This window comes from Neoarius graeffei, chromosome 25 (assembly GCF_027579695.1).
Source record: "Neoarius graeffei isolate fNeoGra1 chromosome 25, fNeoGra1.pri, whole genome shotgun sequence".
In the NCBI taxonomy this organism is placed as follows: domain Eukaryota; kingdom Metazoa; phylum Chordata; class Actinopteri; order Siluriformes; family Ariidae; genus Neoarius; species Neoarius graeffei.
Window position 1 is genome coordinate 35621426 of NC_083593.1, and position 19776 is coordinate 35641201.

At 40.1% G+C, this 19776-nt stretch overlaps 1 protein-coding gene and 1 long non-coding RNA gene across 2 annotated transcripts in view; both read right to left on the minus strand.

The window, feature by feature from the left end:
* Positions 1–2913: 2913 nt before the first annotated feature.
* On the minus strand, positions 2914–13655 carry LOC132873685 (uncharacterized). Its single transcript, XR_009651588.1, has 2 exons — positions 12643–13655; positions 2914–5106 (listed from the first exon to the last, which is right to left on the minus strand). It is a non-coding gene; the product is annotated as an uncharacterized LOC132873685 (long non-coding RNA).
* A 163-nt stretch (positions 13656–13818) lies between these two features.
* The window catches only part of isoc1 (isochorismatase domain containing 1), a 35456-nt gene continuing 29498 nt past the window's right edge, over positions 13819–19776 (minus strand). The window contains exon 5 of the mRNA XM_060908275.1: positions 13819–18156. Within this exon, the coding sequence (XP_060764258.1) occupies positions 18010–18156 (147 nt within the window). The 3' untranslated portion in view covers positions 13819–18009. The remainder of the gene's footprint in view (positions 18157–19776) is intronic.

Consider the following 19776-nt stretch of genomic DNA (forward strand, 5'->3'; position numbering starts at 1 on the left):
AAGTGGATGTTTAATATATGTTTTAAAAATATTATAATTTCATTTCATTTGCTCGGAGGAAACTACACCGATAATGATGGTGACTGGATGTGTTTTAGGTTTTAATCTAATAGAATTTCAGATGTTTTTGCAAGAAAAAGAAAAAAAAAAGTCGTTTAGATTGCAAACTCATTGATCAAATACAATTGAAAATACATTATTTAGACGTCTTTATCTGGGCCAATGTCTCAGCATTTCAGCCAGCAATAAAATATGATAAATATGTAAAATGTTTTGAGGTGAATGTCATCCTGAGATGATTTATAATGATGCAATCTGTTCGGGACTTCATCCATTATATGAATATAAATGTAAAAGACTGCAGGTGAGGACTAGATCATTGTTTGTGTGCAGTTATTATCTTCCATCACACTGTCCATCACAATGACAAGGACAAAGATAGCTTGGGGTGCGTGATTTATCTTTTTCTCACACACAGTATGAACTAGCTGATACTTTTTGCAGTGTAATTACGGTGCAATTCTAGGTTTTGTCCAATAATGACTGCACTGCTTATCCAAGCTAATATATATTTTAAAAAAAAAAAGTCGACTCCTGAATCTATCAGCATGTGGCTCTGTGCTAGTGGCGTGTATAAATCCAAGAGTCACCGTCGTTCACAAATAAGCACAAATACTATACAGTATTCTCATTTCATTCTCTCTAGCCGCTTTATCCTGTTCTACAGGGTCGCAGGCAAGCTGGAGCCTATCCCAGCTGACTACGGGCGAAAGGCGGGGTACACCCTGGACAAGTCGCCAGGTCATCACAGGGCTGACACATAGACACAGACAACCATTCACACTCACATTCACACCTACGGTCAATTTAGAGTCACCAGTTAACCTAACCTGCATGTCTTTGGACTGTGGGGGAAACCGGAGCACCCGGAGGAAACCCACGCAGACACGGGGAGAACATGCAAACTCCGCACAGAAAGGCCCTCGCCGGCCACGGGACTCGAACCCGGACCTTCTTGCTGTGAGGCGGCAGCGCTAACCACTGTATTCTACTTCAATGATGTAGCAAGCTATAAGTCTTGACCAGGCAGCTGTCAATCAAATGTGCCAATTAGAATAATAGGCCACACCCAGACAGTGCTCATATTCATCTGGTCAGCAACATCTGATTAGTTTTTGAGTAGTTCCGCAAAATGTTATCACCGTTTTTGTTTCCTTTTTGATTACTTGCGAAAATCGGACATTTTTGCAAGCATGCTGATCTGTCCGTTTGTTTGTTGGTGCTCTAGCGTCGTCGTTTCTTGACCAATCTTCACCAAAATGCACAGGACAACTCACTAGGGTCACACAAACATCATTAGTTTTTGGTGGGTCAAGGTCACCAAGGTCAAATCTTGTAAAAACACCTAATCGGCCATAACTTCCATTTCTTTGTGATTTTCGCAAGTATCGTGCTCTCCATGACTTTTCATTTACATGTTGCTTGGTTTTTAATACCATATGATTTCTTTCAGAGTTTAGACGATAAAATATCTCTTTGCTTAGATTGCATTCTGCCTCACTCATAAGTCCATCCATCCGTTATCTCTAGCCGCTTATCCTGTTCTACAGGGTCGCAGGCAAGCTGGAGCCTATCCCAGCTGACTACGGGCAAAAGGTGGGGTACACCCTGGACAAGTCGCCAGGTCATCGCAGGTCTGACACACAACCATTCACACTCACATTCACACCTACGGTCAATTTAGAGTCACCAGTTAACCTAACCTGCATGTCTTTGGACTGTGGGGGAAACCGGAGCACCCGGAGGAAACCCACGTGGACACGGGGAGAACATGCAAACTCCACACAGAAAGGCCCTCGAACTCGAACCTTCTTGCTGTGAGGCGACAGCGCTAACCACTACACCACCGTGCCGTCCCCCACTCATAAGTCATTTTAAATAAAACCATTTGCCAAATGAAAATAAGTAAATGTATTATGTCTCATCTCTCATCTCATCTCATTATCTGTAGCCGCTTTATCCTTCTACAGGGTCGCAGGCAAGCTGGAGCCTATCCCAGCTGACTACGGGTGAAAGGCGGGGTACACCCTGGACAAGTCGCCAGGTCATCACAGGGCTGACACATAGACACAGACAACCATTCACATTCACACCTACGGTCAATTTAGAGTCACCAGTTAACCTAACCTGCATGTCTTTGGACTGTGGGGGAAACCGGAGCGCCCGGAGGAAACCCACGTGGACACGGGGAGAACATGCAAACTCCGCACAGAAAGGCCCTCGAACTCGAACCTTCTTGCTGTGAGGCGACAGCGCTAACCACTACACCACCGTGCCGTCCCCCACTCATAAGTCATTTTAAATAAAACCATTTGCCAAATGAAAACAAGTAAATGTATTATGTCTGTCCTATATAAATTGTCCGAGAGAGCTAGAGAGCTGATTAATCCTGTGATTACCTAGTTTTCAGCCTGTAGTGATGCTAGAATCCACTGAGGTTTTTGTATTTTCAGTCTGAGTTTTTAAGAAGGTGATTGTAGATGTTTTTCCCCCCCAGTGCCTTTTGTCTGCTGTCACCTTTTTGACAGCTACTTCTACTAATTCTCACACAGCAGATAATAAATGATCAAGCTCAATCACAAATCCATTCACTTGGACGTAATCTGTAATGATTAGAGTTTGCAGTGGCTCTTGATAGAGGAGCAGCATGAGAGACAGAGAGAGAGAGAGAGAGAGGTTATAAATTGAATCTTTCATTTCACCCTCCGTGCAATCATAAACACTTGCTGTATATGCTGGATTTTTTTTTTCTTCAACTCCAACATTACTAACCCTCTGAATGCTTTCCTTTAGACTCCCTTTTTAAATAATTCAATACCCTATAAAACAACATCAGCATATAATGAGACTCAATACAGTGAATATAAACATTTATTACATTACGTCAGCCGTTACAAAAATCAATGTGCTCTTACTGTATACAGTAATGCGAACAAAGTGCACAAAGTATTTTGTCACATCAAGTAGGCTACGTGTAAGAAGTACAATCAGTTTGGACTTGTTCATATAAATAGGCACTGTATACATTTGTCCTGCTCATACACTGATACACAAACATCTAGTGGAGGCTGGTTCACAGATGAAATCTCAGTTAGGGTCTGGATACGCTTCAGAAGCACGATTTTTGAAGAAGAGAAAAAAATAAATAAAATCACCCCACGACCCCACCCCTTTGTAAAATCTGAAACAGACACTTCAGTATTATCTTCAGCAAAGATCCAAGTATTTGATTTGGATTAACTACAGTCTTGTTTACTGGAAACAGGGAAATGCTGGAGGGTTGTTTGTGAAACTGCTCAAATGTAATGTAATATTTTGTTGAAAATCATTTCATCTTCAATCAGGAATTCAAAAGCCTTTACTTAGCCAGTCATGGAAGTGTGCTACTCATTCATCATTCATTTATATTATAATTTCATCTGCACATCATTACCACCACATGTAGTAATGTGAAGTGATGTACTGCATGACATTTCAAAGCAAGGAGAGAGAGAAAAAAAAATCACAATATCGTTTTCTAGGTTTTCATTTCATCTTGCAATAATAAGTATTGAAACGTCACTCCTTAGATTGCTAATCATCTGCAGTTTAAAAAAGATCATTTATAAAAACGAAGAAGGGCATATTGTAATCGAGTAATCTCCATTACTGAACTTTCACTATTAAAAAGAATTCCCTTTTTTGTACACAGTACGAAAAGTTTTCCTCTATAACCAATAACTATGTATGCAGCAAATCACAGTTCTGCAATAAGTGTGTGTGTGTGTGGGGGGGGGGACACGACACACGATTCAGTAGATCTTGCTTTATTTCCCTTGTTTAACTTGCACAGCATGAAAATCTGCTGAAATACTAAAAGGTACACTACCGTTCAAAAGTTTGGGGTCACCCAGACAATTTTGTGTTTTCCATGAAAAGTCTCACTTCTATTTACCACCATAAGTTGTAAAATGAATAGAAAATATAGTCAAGACATTTTTCTGGCCATTTTGAGCATTTAATCGACCCCACAAATGTGATGCTCCAGAACTCAGGCCCTGTCCACACGGCAACGGATTCAGGTGACTCCGATACAATTGCTTATCGTTTAGGCCTGGCGTCCACACGGCACCGGCGTTTTTGGGTGCCCAAAACGCAATCTTTTTGAGAACGGGTTCCAGAGTGGAAAGATCTGGCAACGTTGCCGTTGTGAAGTCGTCTGGATGAGTAGAACGGATTTGTTTACGATGACGTCACAACCACATGACTGTGAGTGCTTCACGCCGGGTAGAAGTGTAACGAATATCACCAGGAAAAAGCCTTACAGAGCACTAGTGAGAGTGAAACACGAGCTGGGATATTATTATTATTATTATTATGTTCAGTGTTAGTTCACAGTAGTAATGCAAGAAGCAGAATAGTGACAGTAATAGTGAAGCAAAAACATGCAATTGTACAAACACTGCAGCTCTACAGCAAAATATTCATTTATGAAATGGTCTGATTCTTAACACCAGTAGTGCCAATAATGTTCTCATTGCGATGCGAGTTGTCAACAAATCCTATAACTTGGTTCATGAAACGCGCTTACAAAATATTTTCACTGTGAATATGTATTGTGTAATGGTGCAATCCCGCCAGCAAAAATAGGGGAAAAAAGGAGCGATCTCACCTTTTCAGATGTTGATTTAAGTCCGACAATACATTCCTCAAAAAGGGCGTAGAGGAGCAAATTAATCCAATTTATTCCGGACCATTAAAGACGCCGCCTTCCGCGTAGAATCATACGTCATCCTCGCCGCCATATTGGAGAGGTCAAAGCGGAGAATAAAGATTAGCTGCGTTTAACTGTACCAACAGGTTTACCATCCAAACGAGATCATATGGGATTACCTTTCACAGGTGAGAAACAACAAATTAATTCCATCAACGTGTATCATTCACTTTATTCCGGACCATTGAAGACGCCGCCTTCCGCGTAGAATCATACGTCATCCTCGCCGCCATTTTGGATAGGTCAAAGCGGAGAATAAAGATTAGCTGCGTTTAACTGTACCAACAGGTTTTCTGTCCAAATGAGATCACATGGGATTACCTTTCACAGGTGAGACTGGAAAAATACTTTTCATTGTATTTGGTCATTATAATGTAATTTTACAAACAGATTTTCCTGACTTTGTGGCTAATATGAAGTCTCGCGCATAATAGTTTATGCGCATGCGTCCTTACTTCTTCTATTGTTCTGGTGTCTCCGAAGGGACCGTCTTACAGCGCCCCTAGAGGTGTGGCATGTGTATTGCATCGTTTTCAGCAAGCGTTGCGTTGCCATATGGACCTGATATTTTACTGATCGTTGCCCATTTGGACGCGATATATATTTTAAATAACATCTCGTTGCCGTTGTGTGGATGTAGCCTCAATCTGCTCAAAGGAAGGTCAGTTTTATAGCTTCTCTAAAGAGCTAAACTGTTTTCAGCTGTGCTAACGATTGTACAAGGGTTTTCTAATCATCCATTAGCCTTCTGAGGCAATGAGCAAACACATTGTACCATTAGAACACTGGAGTGATAGTTGCTGGAAATGGGCCTCTATACACCATACCTGTCAACCCTCCCGTTTTTCCCGGGAAATCCCTTATTTTGACTTATTTCCCGCTGTCTTCCCATTTTTTTATTTTCCCGAAAATATCCCGTATTTTGACATTATATAAAAGTCCCATATTTTCACAATATAAAAAAAGTCGGTAGGTCCAGAATTCATGACGCACCTCTGACAGGAGTTTACAGCAGGAAGTCGGGCCATGAATTCACGTCCCCGCCCTCTCAGGCATCAGTAATTACAGAACTCCGTCCGGAGGCGAGGCTGAACAAGTGATTAGGTCCAGTGTTGCCAGAATGGGCGGTTTCAAGTGCATTTTGGCGGGTTTTGAACATATTTTGGGCTGGAAAACGTCAGCAGTATGTGGCAACACTGATTAGGTCTGAGGTGAAGATGGCGATGCTAATAGCTAAGAAAAACATTAGCCTCTCTTTCTTTGATGATTTCAACAAGTGCGTGGCTGGAATGTTCCCAGACTCTTCCCTCGCAAAGAAATTTTCCATGGGGAAAACGAAAGCCTCCCAAATAATCAAAGGTAAGCTACACATGTTTACATTAAGTATGTCCTGGCTAAGACCTCATAAATAGCCTAGTGTAAACTAATTGGTGTATTAACCGTTTTATCCACTCATTGTCTATTTTATTTTCTATCTGAAACTTACCCATTTTAAATCACTCTTGGTTTAATATTTTATATTACTCTATCTATCTAGCTAGCTAGCTAGTGTTCCGAGGCCATGATTATGGTAAAACCATAATAAATTGCAATGGAATTGAATTTATTGACTGGTTATATAATGACCTTTCTTATTTTAACATTAGATACGTATTTTAGCCCTTAATTTGGGAAATAACTGGTACCACTGAAAGCAAATAAAAATAAATGTATAGTTTATTCATAAATGCACTCTATAAACCATAAGCATATTGAGTTTGGGTCTTGGCTATCACCAGCATGCACCAGAGTACAGGAAATCACAAATACTAGATAGAAAATTGCCCCCCATTCAACTACACACCCACTTTTGGTGAAGGGTATGACTTTCAGAAATTTTCCCTTATTTTGAGTTAAAAATCTGGGAAATATCCTTTTTTTTTCAAACCTCAAAGTTGACAGGTATGCTATACACCTATGGAGATATTGCACCAAAAACCAGACATTTGCAGCTAGAAGAGTCATTTACCACATTAGCAATGTATAGAGTGGATTTCTGATTAGTTTAAAGTGATCTTCATTGAAAAGAACAGTGCTTTTCTTTCAAAAACAAGGACATTTCAAAGTGACCCCAAACTTTTGAACGGCAGTGTACATCAAATTAAATCAAACACAATCTTCCCAAAGCTGACAGAATGCAAGTCTGTGTCCCCCCCCCACACACACCTTTACAGACTTAAGGGGCAATGCAGTGCCATTGCAGTTTATAAGGATTTGGATAGAAAGTCACTCAGAAAATATAAAGTAGGAGGAAAAAAAAATTTAATTACACTTAAAAAAAAATTTAAAACAAAACCCCAAATCCACAAGAACTGTTTCAAGTACACACCACAGACCAGCAACAACAAAATTAAACACTAAATAAAAAGAAAATACATGTTACAAATAAAATATTCCACTATATAGGATAAGATTCTACATCAAATTGAAAAAAAAGATCAAAATTAAGAATTAAAACAACACCTTACACCAACACCTAGTCCCACAGCCTTGTTGCAACATTGCTCATAAGTAACATCCCTACCATATTAATATTCACAAGCATGTTAAAAGTGTAACTTCACCCTCAGGTCTGAGCCAAAAATTCACCTGTCGCATAATTTTGAAAAACGAGGGCTGAGAAGAGAGGCGTGGACGCGTGAGGCAGGAGACGCTCCGGGAGTTTCGATCAGCATCCAAAACGAGCGCGATTTCACAAGTCAATTTCACACGCTATTAGGATGCAAGAAGCAGTATGTAGGGAGTCCCAGGACTCGGTAGGTATTTAAACGGTACCTGGATGATCTACCATATCTGTAGTATGCAAACGTACCACACTATGCTACACTACGATATCCCATAATTCAGCTGGAGCCTCAGAACAACTGAAGATTTCCTTGGGGAAAAATAGAAAGAAGATGGGTGTCTGAAGCAAAGCGGGTTGTTACAGTGGTGTACGAATGCATCAGGAAATGTTTAAACATTTCTGCAGTTACGGAAATATTTGTTTTTTCATTTCGCAGCATACATACGTCGTCTGTGAACTTACAGGTTAGATGGTGACGGAGTAGGTTCAAATTGCATCCTTAGTACTTGCTCGCATACTTACTGCTGGGTTTCAGTCACAGGATTTTTCGTAGTGGTTTTACCAGAAGTGAAATAGCTGGTGGTCTAAACAGCTGCCGTAGTGCAAACAACTAGCGATAAGTTATCAGAGTATGCTCGTAATCTAGAAGCCACTGCTCGCTTTAGATATATTCAGAAGATTGCTATGTGCAATGGAATCGACCCCTACAGTCTGGGAAAGAAGGATTTGTCATACGATCTCGAAAACTACCCTTCAGTCGAGTTCCCCGACATCTCGAACTATCTGGTGTTGCAGACGTCCTTCTACACTGCAAAACAGATGAAAGCGTGGAAGAGTATGGAGGCTTAAAACTTTTTTGTATGTGGCTGGGTAAAGGACCTCGGTATCAAGTCACTACCGAATGAATCCTGGATTGTTTTTGCCCATGCAAGTATGTTTTTTTTTTAAAGCTTTTCATTCGCGTCTTTACAACGAAGCGCTGCAAGTTGAAGTGTAAACAAACAACACTTTGCTTGATTCTCACTTGTTTTCACTCTTATCTTTCAGGTAAATCATTCACAAAGATCATCAGAAACCCCTTTAAAGACCTGGATCTTAGTTAAACAAGACAGAGAAGAGATCACGATGCATTGTAACTGTACGGCTGGGGAAGAATTTTGTCGCGACCTTCATGCATATGGACTTTGCGAGGAGTGAGGAGGAAACAAAGAAACAGCTGGGGACTTTAGTGTTTCGTGACTTAAAAGAAAAAAAAAGTGCCATAAAATAACGACAGATAGCAAGAAAAGTACTTGGAAAACACTAAGGACGTAGCTGAGAGGGAGATACAAACCTTTCACCAAGTGATCACTGCAAACTCCAGCATGCTTCGACTCGGCTCGCTTCGATTTCAGTGAGAGGTTCAAAAGCCACCTTTCTTGACGTCTTTTTGTGAAATCCTGTGTTGTTCACCCTGTTTTATTAGTTCACGGGGAACCCTGAAGAAACTTTTCAGTTTCACGGTTTGATCGATTCGAACAACCTAAAACGACGCAAGTGTAAGGCATTTTTCATGAGAGCAATGCACCTTCTCCGTACAAACGCTGTGTCAACTGAGCTTTGGTAGACCACCAGCTAAAGCTTTGAATATCTAATGAGGCAGATGTGACATCACGTGAAACCCAGCAATAGAACATACTACAATTATGGCCTTATAGTAGGTACTTACCCGTCGTTAGTACATACTGAGTATTCGGATGCAGTCACAGTCTCCCACTCAAGGGTGGGGTTTGGGGGAGGTGGGCCGCCCACCTCTGATTAGAGTGCATTATAAATTTCATAACTTAGAAGAAGTATGAAGCGCCAAACGGTTGACTCCATGTCAACATCGGCCTTACAAGGGTCAGGATGATTTTAACCAATAGATGGCGCTTTGAGACATTTTTCAACCAATAAAAAAATGGTCATTTTTTCAACCAACGTTGATGCGTTTCATCGCCGTGCAGTCATTTTAGTTTACAGCTCAAAAAACACATTTAAAATGTGCAGTAGCTCTTTAATGGCATGCAACACATTCTGAAGTTTGCCCAAACAAGAGATAGTCTACTTTTAGTACCAACACTCTGAAGTGTCTCTCTAATAAGATCTCAATACCATAATGACACACTGAGAAAGCAGATTTCAATATTATAAAGCAAAAGATAGAACAGGTCAGTAACAATGTTTTAAAGAAAAGAGAAGGGGGGGGGGGAACAAACATCATCATGTAAAATGAGTTTGGGAGAGATACACAGAACACACTTTATTTATAGCCCTATTCAAACCAAATGCCATGCAAACATAGTACTAAACACATTACAAGCTATTAATTCAGTACAGACACTAAAGCAGCGCAAGACCTCAAGCTCCAGTGGTGCATTAATCTCCTAATTAGAGATGCTTTTCAGTCACCAAGGTTAGTTTAATACTTATGACCTTCTACAGCCCATGTATTTACACTACTGTTCAAAAGTTTGGGGTCACTTTGAAATGTCCTTATTTTTGAAAGAAAAGCACTGTTCTTTTCAATGAAGATCACTTTAAACTAATCAGAAATGCACTCTATACATTGCTAATGTGGTAAATGACTATTCTAGCTGCAAATGTCTGGTTTTTGGTGCAATATCTACATAGGTGTATGGAGCACTTGCATGTGACGTCACAGCCGATCCAGATTGTGACAGACGCCATCTTGTCGGTCAAACGCCATATTTCCGCCTTCTACTTCTACCTTTTCTTCTGGAAAACCCTACTATATACAATTCTACTACAACGGCTGCGGCTACAAGCTCACCCTACCTGTGCACGTTTTTTATGTTTTTTATGTGTATTTTTGCGTGTTGTTCATCTGTACTGGACTTCAATATCCACTACAACCGTATGGACTTACTGGACATTGGTTTCCAGCAGAAAATGATGGTTTGTAGTGATTTCCATCGCATGCACAACATTCCGGACGAGAAAAAAAAAAAAAAAACATTCCAGACAAGATAGCGAGACCAGCGGGGTCTCCGTGGATTGTTATCGGAAGCAAAGCGAAGGAGGCGGCGCCGGGAACGGAAGCGAAAGCAAGGCTGCAGAGCCGGCCTGTTGACTAAGCTCAGAAAACAGCCACTCAAACCTCCACTGCTAAGCCTCTGTCTCTCCAACGCCAGATCCATGTAAACAAAACGGACGATTTGGAATTACAGCTGGAATTACCTTATTCTATTCTATAATCGGCTGGTCAGTGCAGTACTAGTAATACTTAAGTGACTTACCCATCCAGTGAGGATTATTTTCTTGTTTACAAGATGCCACATCTGAGTCGCTGACAAATCCTGAATTTCTGTAAAGATAACTGTGCAGAGATTTATAAGCACGTAGTGCTTCACCACTGAACAGCGAGGGAAAGTTAATGAGGTAATTATGCACGTCTGGGTATTCCGCTGGCAGTTCAAAATCCACTGACATGGTCGTGAAAACTCCGTCCGGTAAGCCATAAGGGTCACTAATCTGTAGATCGTTTATTTTAGACATATATCTAGTTATCTGTTCATTAGAAAAATGAGCCGTGTAGTCCGTCGGTTGAAATTGATCCATTCTGTACACGAGTGCAGCAGTATTCAGCTGTGTTGTTGCCCGACAAGATGGCGTCTGTGTGCTTTCCGGTCACGTGACTGCAAGATCTCTATAGAGGCCCATTTCCAGCAACTCTCACTCCAGTGTTCTAATGGTACAATGTGTTTGCTCATTGCCTCAGAAGGCTAATGGATGATTAGAAAACCCTTGTACAATCATGTTAGCACAGCTGAAAACAGTTGAGCTCTTTAGAGAAGCTATAAAACTGACCTTCCTTTGAGCAGATTGAGTTTCTGGAGCATCACATTTGTGGGGTCGATTAAATGCTCAAAATGGCAAGAAAAATGTCTTGACTATATTTTCTATTCATTTTACAACTTATGGTGGTAAATAAAAGTGTGACTTTTCATGGAAAACACAAAATTGTCTGAGTGACCCCAAACTTCTGAATGGTAGTGTATAGAGTTGGATTACTGTGTACTGAATACATCAACTATTACCCGATTTTCCAGAAATATTAAAGGGTACCTGCACCGAAAAATAAACATAGGCTAGAAATGCTACATGTTTTGCACCAATGCATTTTGACTGCCCTGTATCGCCACCCTGTGTCGCATAAAGCAATGCTTTAAAATTTTGTATTCCTGCTCACTTAAAGGGGAACAGAGGGCAATATATAGAGTAAATATAACAATAAAACACACATTAACGAACCTTATTCAAGACTTACAAAAGTTTTTTGTTCTAAGGTTGGAAAGTTATAGTGTTTTGAAAGTAGCTCGAGCAAACTATTTCCGCAGTTTGAACAGCCCGCCATGATATTAATTTTATCCAATCAGAATGCACGTTCATTTTCTCTGCGTAACACTCATGACATATGTATGTGCCCAGTTGTGTTGGCTCATTGAGGTTGGGAATAGCACGTGTGAATCGGAAAGTAGGATGAATTGTAAGTGATCGGCTACACAAACTGGTTCAAACTGGTACCCTTCTAAGCCATAGCCTGCTTGCAGTGTGTCTTGCGGGATCTCTTCTTATGATTCGACAGAGCTGTCGCTTTCACTTGATGCGCCCGACGCCATGATTACACGCTTCTCTCCTAGTGCAGTGGGTAGGGCTGACGTCACGGTCTTTTAAAAATGGCGACTCTTGTGCCATTTAGCGTACCGACTATTATATTTACAATTACCAAGATATTTCGTTGTTTTCTAGTATATAAATTTGATAGAATACTTAAGAATACGTTACTTTGTCACATCAGCAACTGTATATATTATATTTGGTACCCCTTTAAGCACGCAGCCATATTGTCATTTTGTGGCCAGTGTTAAAGTTCAGCATGATGTAGTATTGTTGATTGGTTTCCTGTATCTTGATTGGCTCGTTGCTCCCGACACCGTGATATAGCTGGACGTACAAAACCTTGTTGAAAAATGGCAGCGTGCAAAGCCTATGGTTGTAAAAATATATAATAAATGTGATAAGGGAAAGCATTTTTTCTGTGTTCCATTGCAGACAACTGAGAGACTTGCTAAATGCTGGCTACACAACTTGGGAAGAGGTCACACTTTAGAAACGCTCTCCTTTGGTAGAAATTCTGTTGTTTTACGAGGACCATTTTGAGCCCAATTGCTTTGAAACGAACCTACAGGACGAGTTCTTGGGCTACGCAGGTTGCGTTAGACTCAATCCTGATGCCGTGCCAGCAATATTCTGGCACTGTCCACGGAAAAGGGATTCAGATCACGCAAGCCGATTAACTAGAAGAAATACAAGAAAGGTATAACAATCGTTCAGTGTATTAGTTCACATGCAATAACAATTTGACTGTTAAATGTAGATCTAGGTCTAGGTTAAAAAAAAAAAAAAAAGCTGCCTTGCTTAAAAACAAACAAACAAACAAACAAACAAACAAACAAAAAAAAACACGTGTTGTTTCGCTGTCAAAATTTCAATGTCAAGTTTATAGATAGATATTGATTGATTTAGGCACTGCCTAAAAGCAGAGCTCCCAACGACTGTAAAATGCGTTAGTAAATAATCTCACGTCATTTTTAACCTCCTAAGGCCCAAGCTGTTTTTTTACATGCATTTTTTATTTCTCTTTGCTATTTGGGCTTATTAGAACCTGATTAGAATAAAAACTAAGCATCATCTTTTGATAAGATGTACTTTTAGAGAAAAAGTATGTCCACATATGTGGATTCTTGTTCCGAATTTCCATAAAGTGCTGTCCACGCATGTGACCGCTAAGCCCTAGGAGGTTAAAAAAGCAAATTAAAAAAAGCACTAGATAAAAACCCATCCATCTTATGTAAATAAACATACGTTTCATTGTCTGATGATGAAGTGTTTGAGATGCATTGCCTTGCATTTACGATTGGGTTCCCTACAGTTACAAAAGCCATCAAAAATCAGGTCGATGCATTACCATATTCTCTTAAGGAGCTTTGCTCCACTCTGCTACAAATTCACATTCGAGCCATCACTAGCCTATATTTAGACCTTATAAACTATTATGGCACACTGCATGTCTATACCTGTATTCTCACACACAATAAATAGGCTTTATAGCTAGTATGGACACACACACACACACACACACACACACACACACACACACACACAATTGTGGTCAGAAGTTTACATACAGTGACATAAATGTCATCTTGAATATGAATGTCATGGCAATATTTGGGCTTTCAGCAACTTCTTTGAACTGTTCTTTTTCTGTGGCAGGCTGTACAGCATACATCTTTAATTAAAAAAAACCCCACACACTAGAATTTGGTGCACAAGTTTTAATTTTCTTTGGATTTTCTGAAATCAACACAGGGTCAAAATTATACATGCAGCACACCTAATATTTGGGTAAAATGTCTCTTCGCAAGATTCACCTTGACATACATGTCAACCTATACGGAATGTCTGTATTTTATACGGATTTGATTCAATAAACGTAGTATACGGGCATATAAATAAAGTTGTACGGATTCTTTAAAAAAACTTCAATATTTATTTAGAGCTATAATCAATTCCCACGATGATAAAAGAGCGCATAACATTTACAAACGTACTGTACATCACAGACAGCCAGTAAAGAGTCTTATGAAATCGCCCGTTATCTTGTGGTAGTGAGACTTCGTTCCACTTTTGATCATGCGCACACTGCATTGTGAGAATCCCGCCAACCGGGAAGTCATAGATAAACATAGACGCCGCCTTCTGCGTAGAATCATACGTCATCCTCGCCACCATGTTGGATGTGGCAAAGTGGAGATTCTTCACCCGTCTCTGGTATAGCGTCTAGACAGTAGCCGAGAATAAAGATGCCTCATTCATGTGCTGCGTTTAACTGTACCAACAGGTTTACCGTCCAAACGAGATCACATGGGATTACCTTTCACAGGTGAGACTGGAAAAATACTTTTCATTGTATTTGGTCATTATAACGTAATTTTACGAACAGATTTTTCTGACTTTGTGGCTAATATGAAGTCTCGCGCATAACAGCCGCTCGGTGAAACCTGTCTCCAAACAACGAAGTATTTCCTTCGTAACTACGCTGATAACACTTTGTGTTTTTGTCAAACATTGGAGCTGTGTGTTCATTCTGAAGGTTTATTATTATTAATATTGAATAAAAAGTAACTGGGATATATTGTTAATTATCATTCAAATTTTAGGTAAATTATTTTAATTTGCATCTTATACGGATTTTATAAGGGAAATACGGATTTTGGAGGTTGGTTATACAGGTTTGATTGACCAAAGGCTGACATGTATGCCTTGACCAAACATTTTTGTTTACCATGAACAAGCTTCTGGCAGAATTCTGGTTGGATATTTCACGACTCTTCATGGTAGAATTGGTACAGTTCAATTATTATTTTTTTCTTGGCATGGACTCGACTTATAAGCACGGTCCATATATTTTCAATAGGGTTGAAGTCAGGACTTGTTTTAAGCTTAATGTTAGCCTGCTTTATCCTCCACAATCAGCTCTGATGCGTGTTTGGGTTCATTGTCCTGTTGTAATTCCCAAGTCACGTTCAAGTTTCTGATGATTTATGCTGAAGAATTCTGAGGTAGTCCTCCTTCTTCATTATTCCATCCACTTTGTGCAATGAACCAGTTCCACTGGCAGCAAAACAGCCCCAGAGCATGATGAGCCCATCACCACCACCAGCTGGTACAGCGTCCCTCTGTACATGGTGGTCATTGTGGCCAAACAACTCAATCTTTGTCTCACCTAACCATACAGCTATCCTCCAGAAGGCTTTTTTATTTGTCTGTGTGCTCAGCTTCAAACTTAATTAAGCTTGAAGGTGTCAATTTTGGAGCAGGGGGTTATTTCTTGATAGCAGCCTCTTAGTCCATGGTGATCTGAACTGTAGACAGTGATACATTAGCTTCCAGTTCATGGCAGGGCTGTGCCATGGTGGTTCCCAGGTTGTTCCTGACCATCCGAACCAATTTACTTTCAGCCGAGGGTGACAGTTTGAATTTTCTTGAAGCAAAGTGACTATACCTCACAGTAACTTGGATACAATTGTTTGAACTGATCTTGGAATTTGCAGTTGTTTAGAAATGGCTCCAAGAGACATCCCGGAGTTGTGTATATCTGCGATCCTCTTTCTCAGATCTGCACTGAGCTCCTTGGACTTTCCCATTTTATTGTGTGTTGGTCAATCCAATGAGTGCTGCAAACAAACCCTTTTTATGAAGGCAAAGAGAACCTACCAGCTGTAGTCAATCATGATCACTAACAGGAAGTTAAGAGACCTCGGCCTACCTCTGAATTAATAATCAAAGTGAGCGTATGTAAATTTTTGACCCTGTATTGATTTCAGAAAACCCAAAGAAAATTTAAACTTGTGCACCAAACTCTTTTTTTATTAAAGATGTATGTTGTACAATAATTCCGCCACAGTTAAGGAACAGTTCAAAGAAATTACTGAAAGCCCAAACATTGTCATGACATTGATATCCAAGATGACATTCATGTCACTGTACGTAAACTTCTGACCACAACTGTACATAAACATGTGCATACACACTGAGTTTCTAATATATAATAGGCTGCTTACCGATTTGTGAGTTCTTCATCTGGTGCTGTCCCTCTCACATGCCTGGCTACGATGGCATGTAAAGAGGCCATTTCCAGTGCTGGCTTGTGTTCGACATACGTTTCAAAACCAGGTTTATCCATTTACCAGATTCGGATAGTCTTTCCCTCCCCGAGGTTCATACAGATATCCGGTTTCTCCGCTGTCCATACTGACTTGATAACTCTTTCATCTGACTAAATCCAGGCTAACAAGTATGTTTACATCAGCTATACTTAACTTCCGATACCTGGCTATTGACAACTTGGTCACCATGTGCAATAAAACTTGGCGTGCTTTTGGACTTTGAAGCTCATTACAGTTAATCTGGTGGCTGCGCTTGTGTGCATTATTATAATTAGGCCTTGTACTATTGATCTAGATCAGATTTAAATGCTGTACAGGTACCCTTTAAATGCATTTCGGAAGCTATTTTGAAGGTACAGGAATTCAGGGGGTTCTGTGAATGTGTATTCTTAAAGCTTAGGAAGAAAAGAAAAAAAAGTTAGAGACTTGAACAGAAAGTAAAGACACACTTCCAGGCTGTTATGGTTGTCAGAGTGGCTATGCTACATTCTAGGGCTGTAACGATACACCCAACTCACGATTCGATTCGTATCGCGATTTTTGACCCACGATTCGATACGCCCACGATTTTTAAAAAAAATTTTTTTTTTTAAAGTAGTAAATTTGACTTATTAACATTTACTTACTTACATTAACTATTTAATAACAAATAATTCAGACCACTGCAGAGAATGAGTAATATGTATGCAAAAATGAACAAATGTATATCCAAAGATTGTTTTATTTCTCAAAATACTACTGTTGAGCCGGAAGCTCTGTTTTTTTCGGTTCTGAAAAAGTCATTTTTCCAAATCGTGTAAATCCGTTAAGATTTTTTTTGGGGGGGTGGCTCTCTCACTGTCTCACTCTCATAGGGCCAATGATTTTCTGTGATCGCGGAAAACAGATGGAAATTACGGAATTTTTATGGTGAAACATTGCTCGCGTGTCAAAATGTAACTGCCGCAGAAGGCTTCCGCCCAAGCAGACATGCCTTCAGTGTTGCCAGATATTGCTAACGTTTTCCACCCCAAAATATGTTCAAAACCAGCCAAAAAGCACCTAAACCTGCCCAATCTGGCAACACTGCATGCCTTTCCGGTCAAGTGATTGTGATTGGCTTGTGGCACACCTAGCCAGCCAATGAGCTGCTTGTTTACAGATTCGCTCCCCGCGTCGCAACCAGAATGGCAACCGCTTAAAAGAAATGAATGCTCTGCCAGTGGCGAGTGTGGACGTTGCGTGACTCGCAGAAGATTGTCGCAGGTCGGCGAAAAAACGACTTACTAATAGATATAAAAAAAAGTAATTTAAGTAAGTTTAAAATGTAATTTAAATAAAAAGTAAAGTATTCATAAATTGAAGTTTGGAAGCGCCTCTGTTTTTGGGCTGAGGAGAAGTTTGAAAGGGTGTACTGCGATTCTGCCTTCTTGTATCGCGATACGGATCGTGGCTCTGCGTATCGCGATTTCGATACGCATATCGTTACAGCCCTACTACATTCACACTTGCAGTGGTGTCCTCGCGTTCGACAGCACAATATTACACTAAATAAACTCATTTCATTTAACTCACTGTCATTTTTGTACATTTTGTCTGGTTTACAAAGCAGGAACTCTGTTAAACAATGAAGAAGTACTTGGGATCAAGCAGTTTTGTTGCACGGCATAGCTAAGGAGTAAATGCTGGAGAAAGTCCACCACTGTCTACAAACACGACTATTTGGAAGGATTTCATATATGAGGTAACTTTACAACTTCAAAACACCCATCACAGCTGAAGCATTTCTGCAAAACCTCTACGAGATATTAAAACGAAGCCAAGAGTGGAAATGCCACTCAGACCTTAGAGAGCAGGCCTGACTCAGGAGCACTGGCCTTAATGATGTTTTGGATCTCTTTAAACTTCGGATGCTCTTTATCTGCCATGAGTTGCAGGAGGACCGATTCGCTGGTGGTGATGATGATGCCAGTACGTGCGAGCCGCTGAAAGAGAGAGAGAGAAAGTTTTTATTTGCCAAACAGAGCTGTGTACTCATAAAATCATAAATACTACTTCAGGCAGTCATGGTTTTAATCAAAAGAAATGCATTGTGAACATTGAAAAGCGCGCGTGTGTGTGTGTGTGTGTGTGTGTGTGTGTGTGAGAGACTGTTTTTCAGTCTTAACACAGCCTTAAGGCCTGGTTTATTATTTTCATTTCACGAAAAAAGAATTTTCAGTGACAGATTAAAATCAATATTATTCCAAATACAAATACCAATTCAAAATACAAGGAAACCTATAAGAAACTTATTTGTAGAAAGGGAAAAATAAATTAAAATCCCCCACACAAGTAAATTTCCCAAAAAGGCTGCATTTCCACTGCAGTGAAATTACATCAGATGTGGACAGTAATGCTCAGCTCCATCATGATAATAAAATTCAGAGAAACAGCCAAGATCCCTGGCAAGAACCTCAAGTATTAATCACTGCCGAGTTCAGTAGTGCCAACCTGGCACAAAATATAATATAGAAGATTTATATTACGGCATGCATTTTTTTTTTTTTTTGGAAGACGAGCTATCAAGGCAGCAGCCCAAAAGATGTGCGACGTCAGCCAAGATGCATCACAAACCCCAATAAATAGAAAAATCCACTCAAAACTTAAGGTAGCAGAACATAAACCACCATCGAGTGTCCGGGATAGATTGTCCTGCCAACTGCTTGCAAGGTAAAACCACATTTATACAAGAATGACAAGATTATCCTTGTCCAGAGAGCTTAAGAAATGAGGAGGTCGCAGATACAGTTGGTTCTGAAGCATAGTGGAGGCGAGATTCCTGCCATGGAACAGACTCTGAGAGATTAGATTACAAATCCTACAGCCTGCATTGCTGCTCATGTGGACACGATAAGATGCAAAAGCTGCCTATTTCATCATTCATTGCTCTCGGTGAGATTTAGTTTGTAATAAAATTCAAAAGTTAAACTTCTACATTACCCACAATTCCCTTTGACTACCTGCTGACAGTGTTCCCAGTAGTGATCAACCCTTGCTTCATAAACAAAGCAATGCAGCAGAGCTTTAATCCTTCAGTCCATGCAGCTCTCGCAACTCCTCATCTGTACACTCTGCTGAAACAGATCAGCTCCCAAAGCTTCATCTTTCCTACTAATACCACCATCAACGCCTTGTACTCATCTCATGGACGAGTCTCTGCCGTAACTCAGTGAAATATAACTGCGTTGCATTTTGGGAAGTTGACTCGAGCATTTGCGGTCTCTGCTGCACTGAAAAAAAGGGATTACAGTACATAGTCGGTCAGATTTGAGAGAAATTATGTGTAGTTAACATACAAATGTTTAGTTTCTCATCGTTGCCTATACTAAATTTAATTTGAACAAGCATCTGATCTAGTAATTTGAACTGCAAAGAGTGAGCATGACCATTCAATTCACTTAGTATTAACATGATCCAATTCAGAGGGGAACCGTCAGGGCCTTCTAGGTCTTCAGAGAAGGTCCAAACATCTCAGCATTTCAAATGTTACATTTAATCTCATCTCATTATCTGTAGCCGGTTTATCCTGTTCTACAGGGTCACAGGCAAGCTGGAGCCTATCC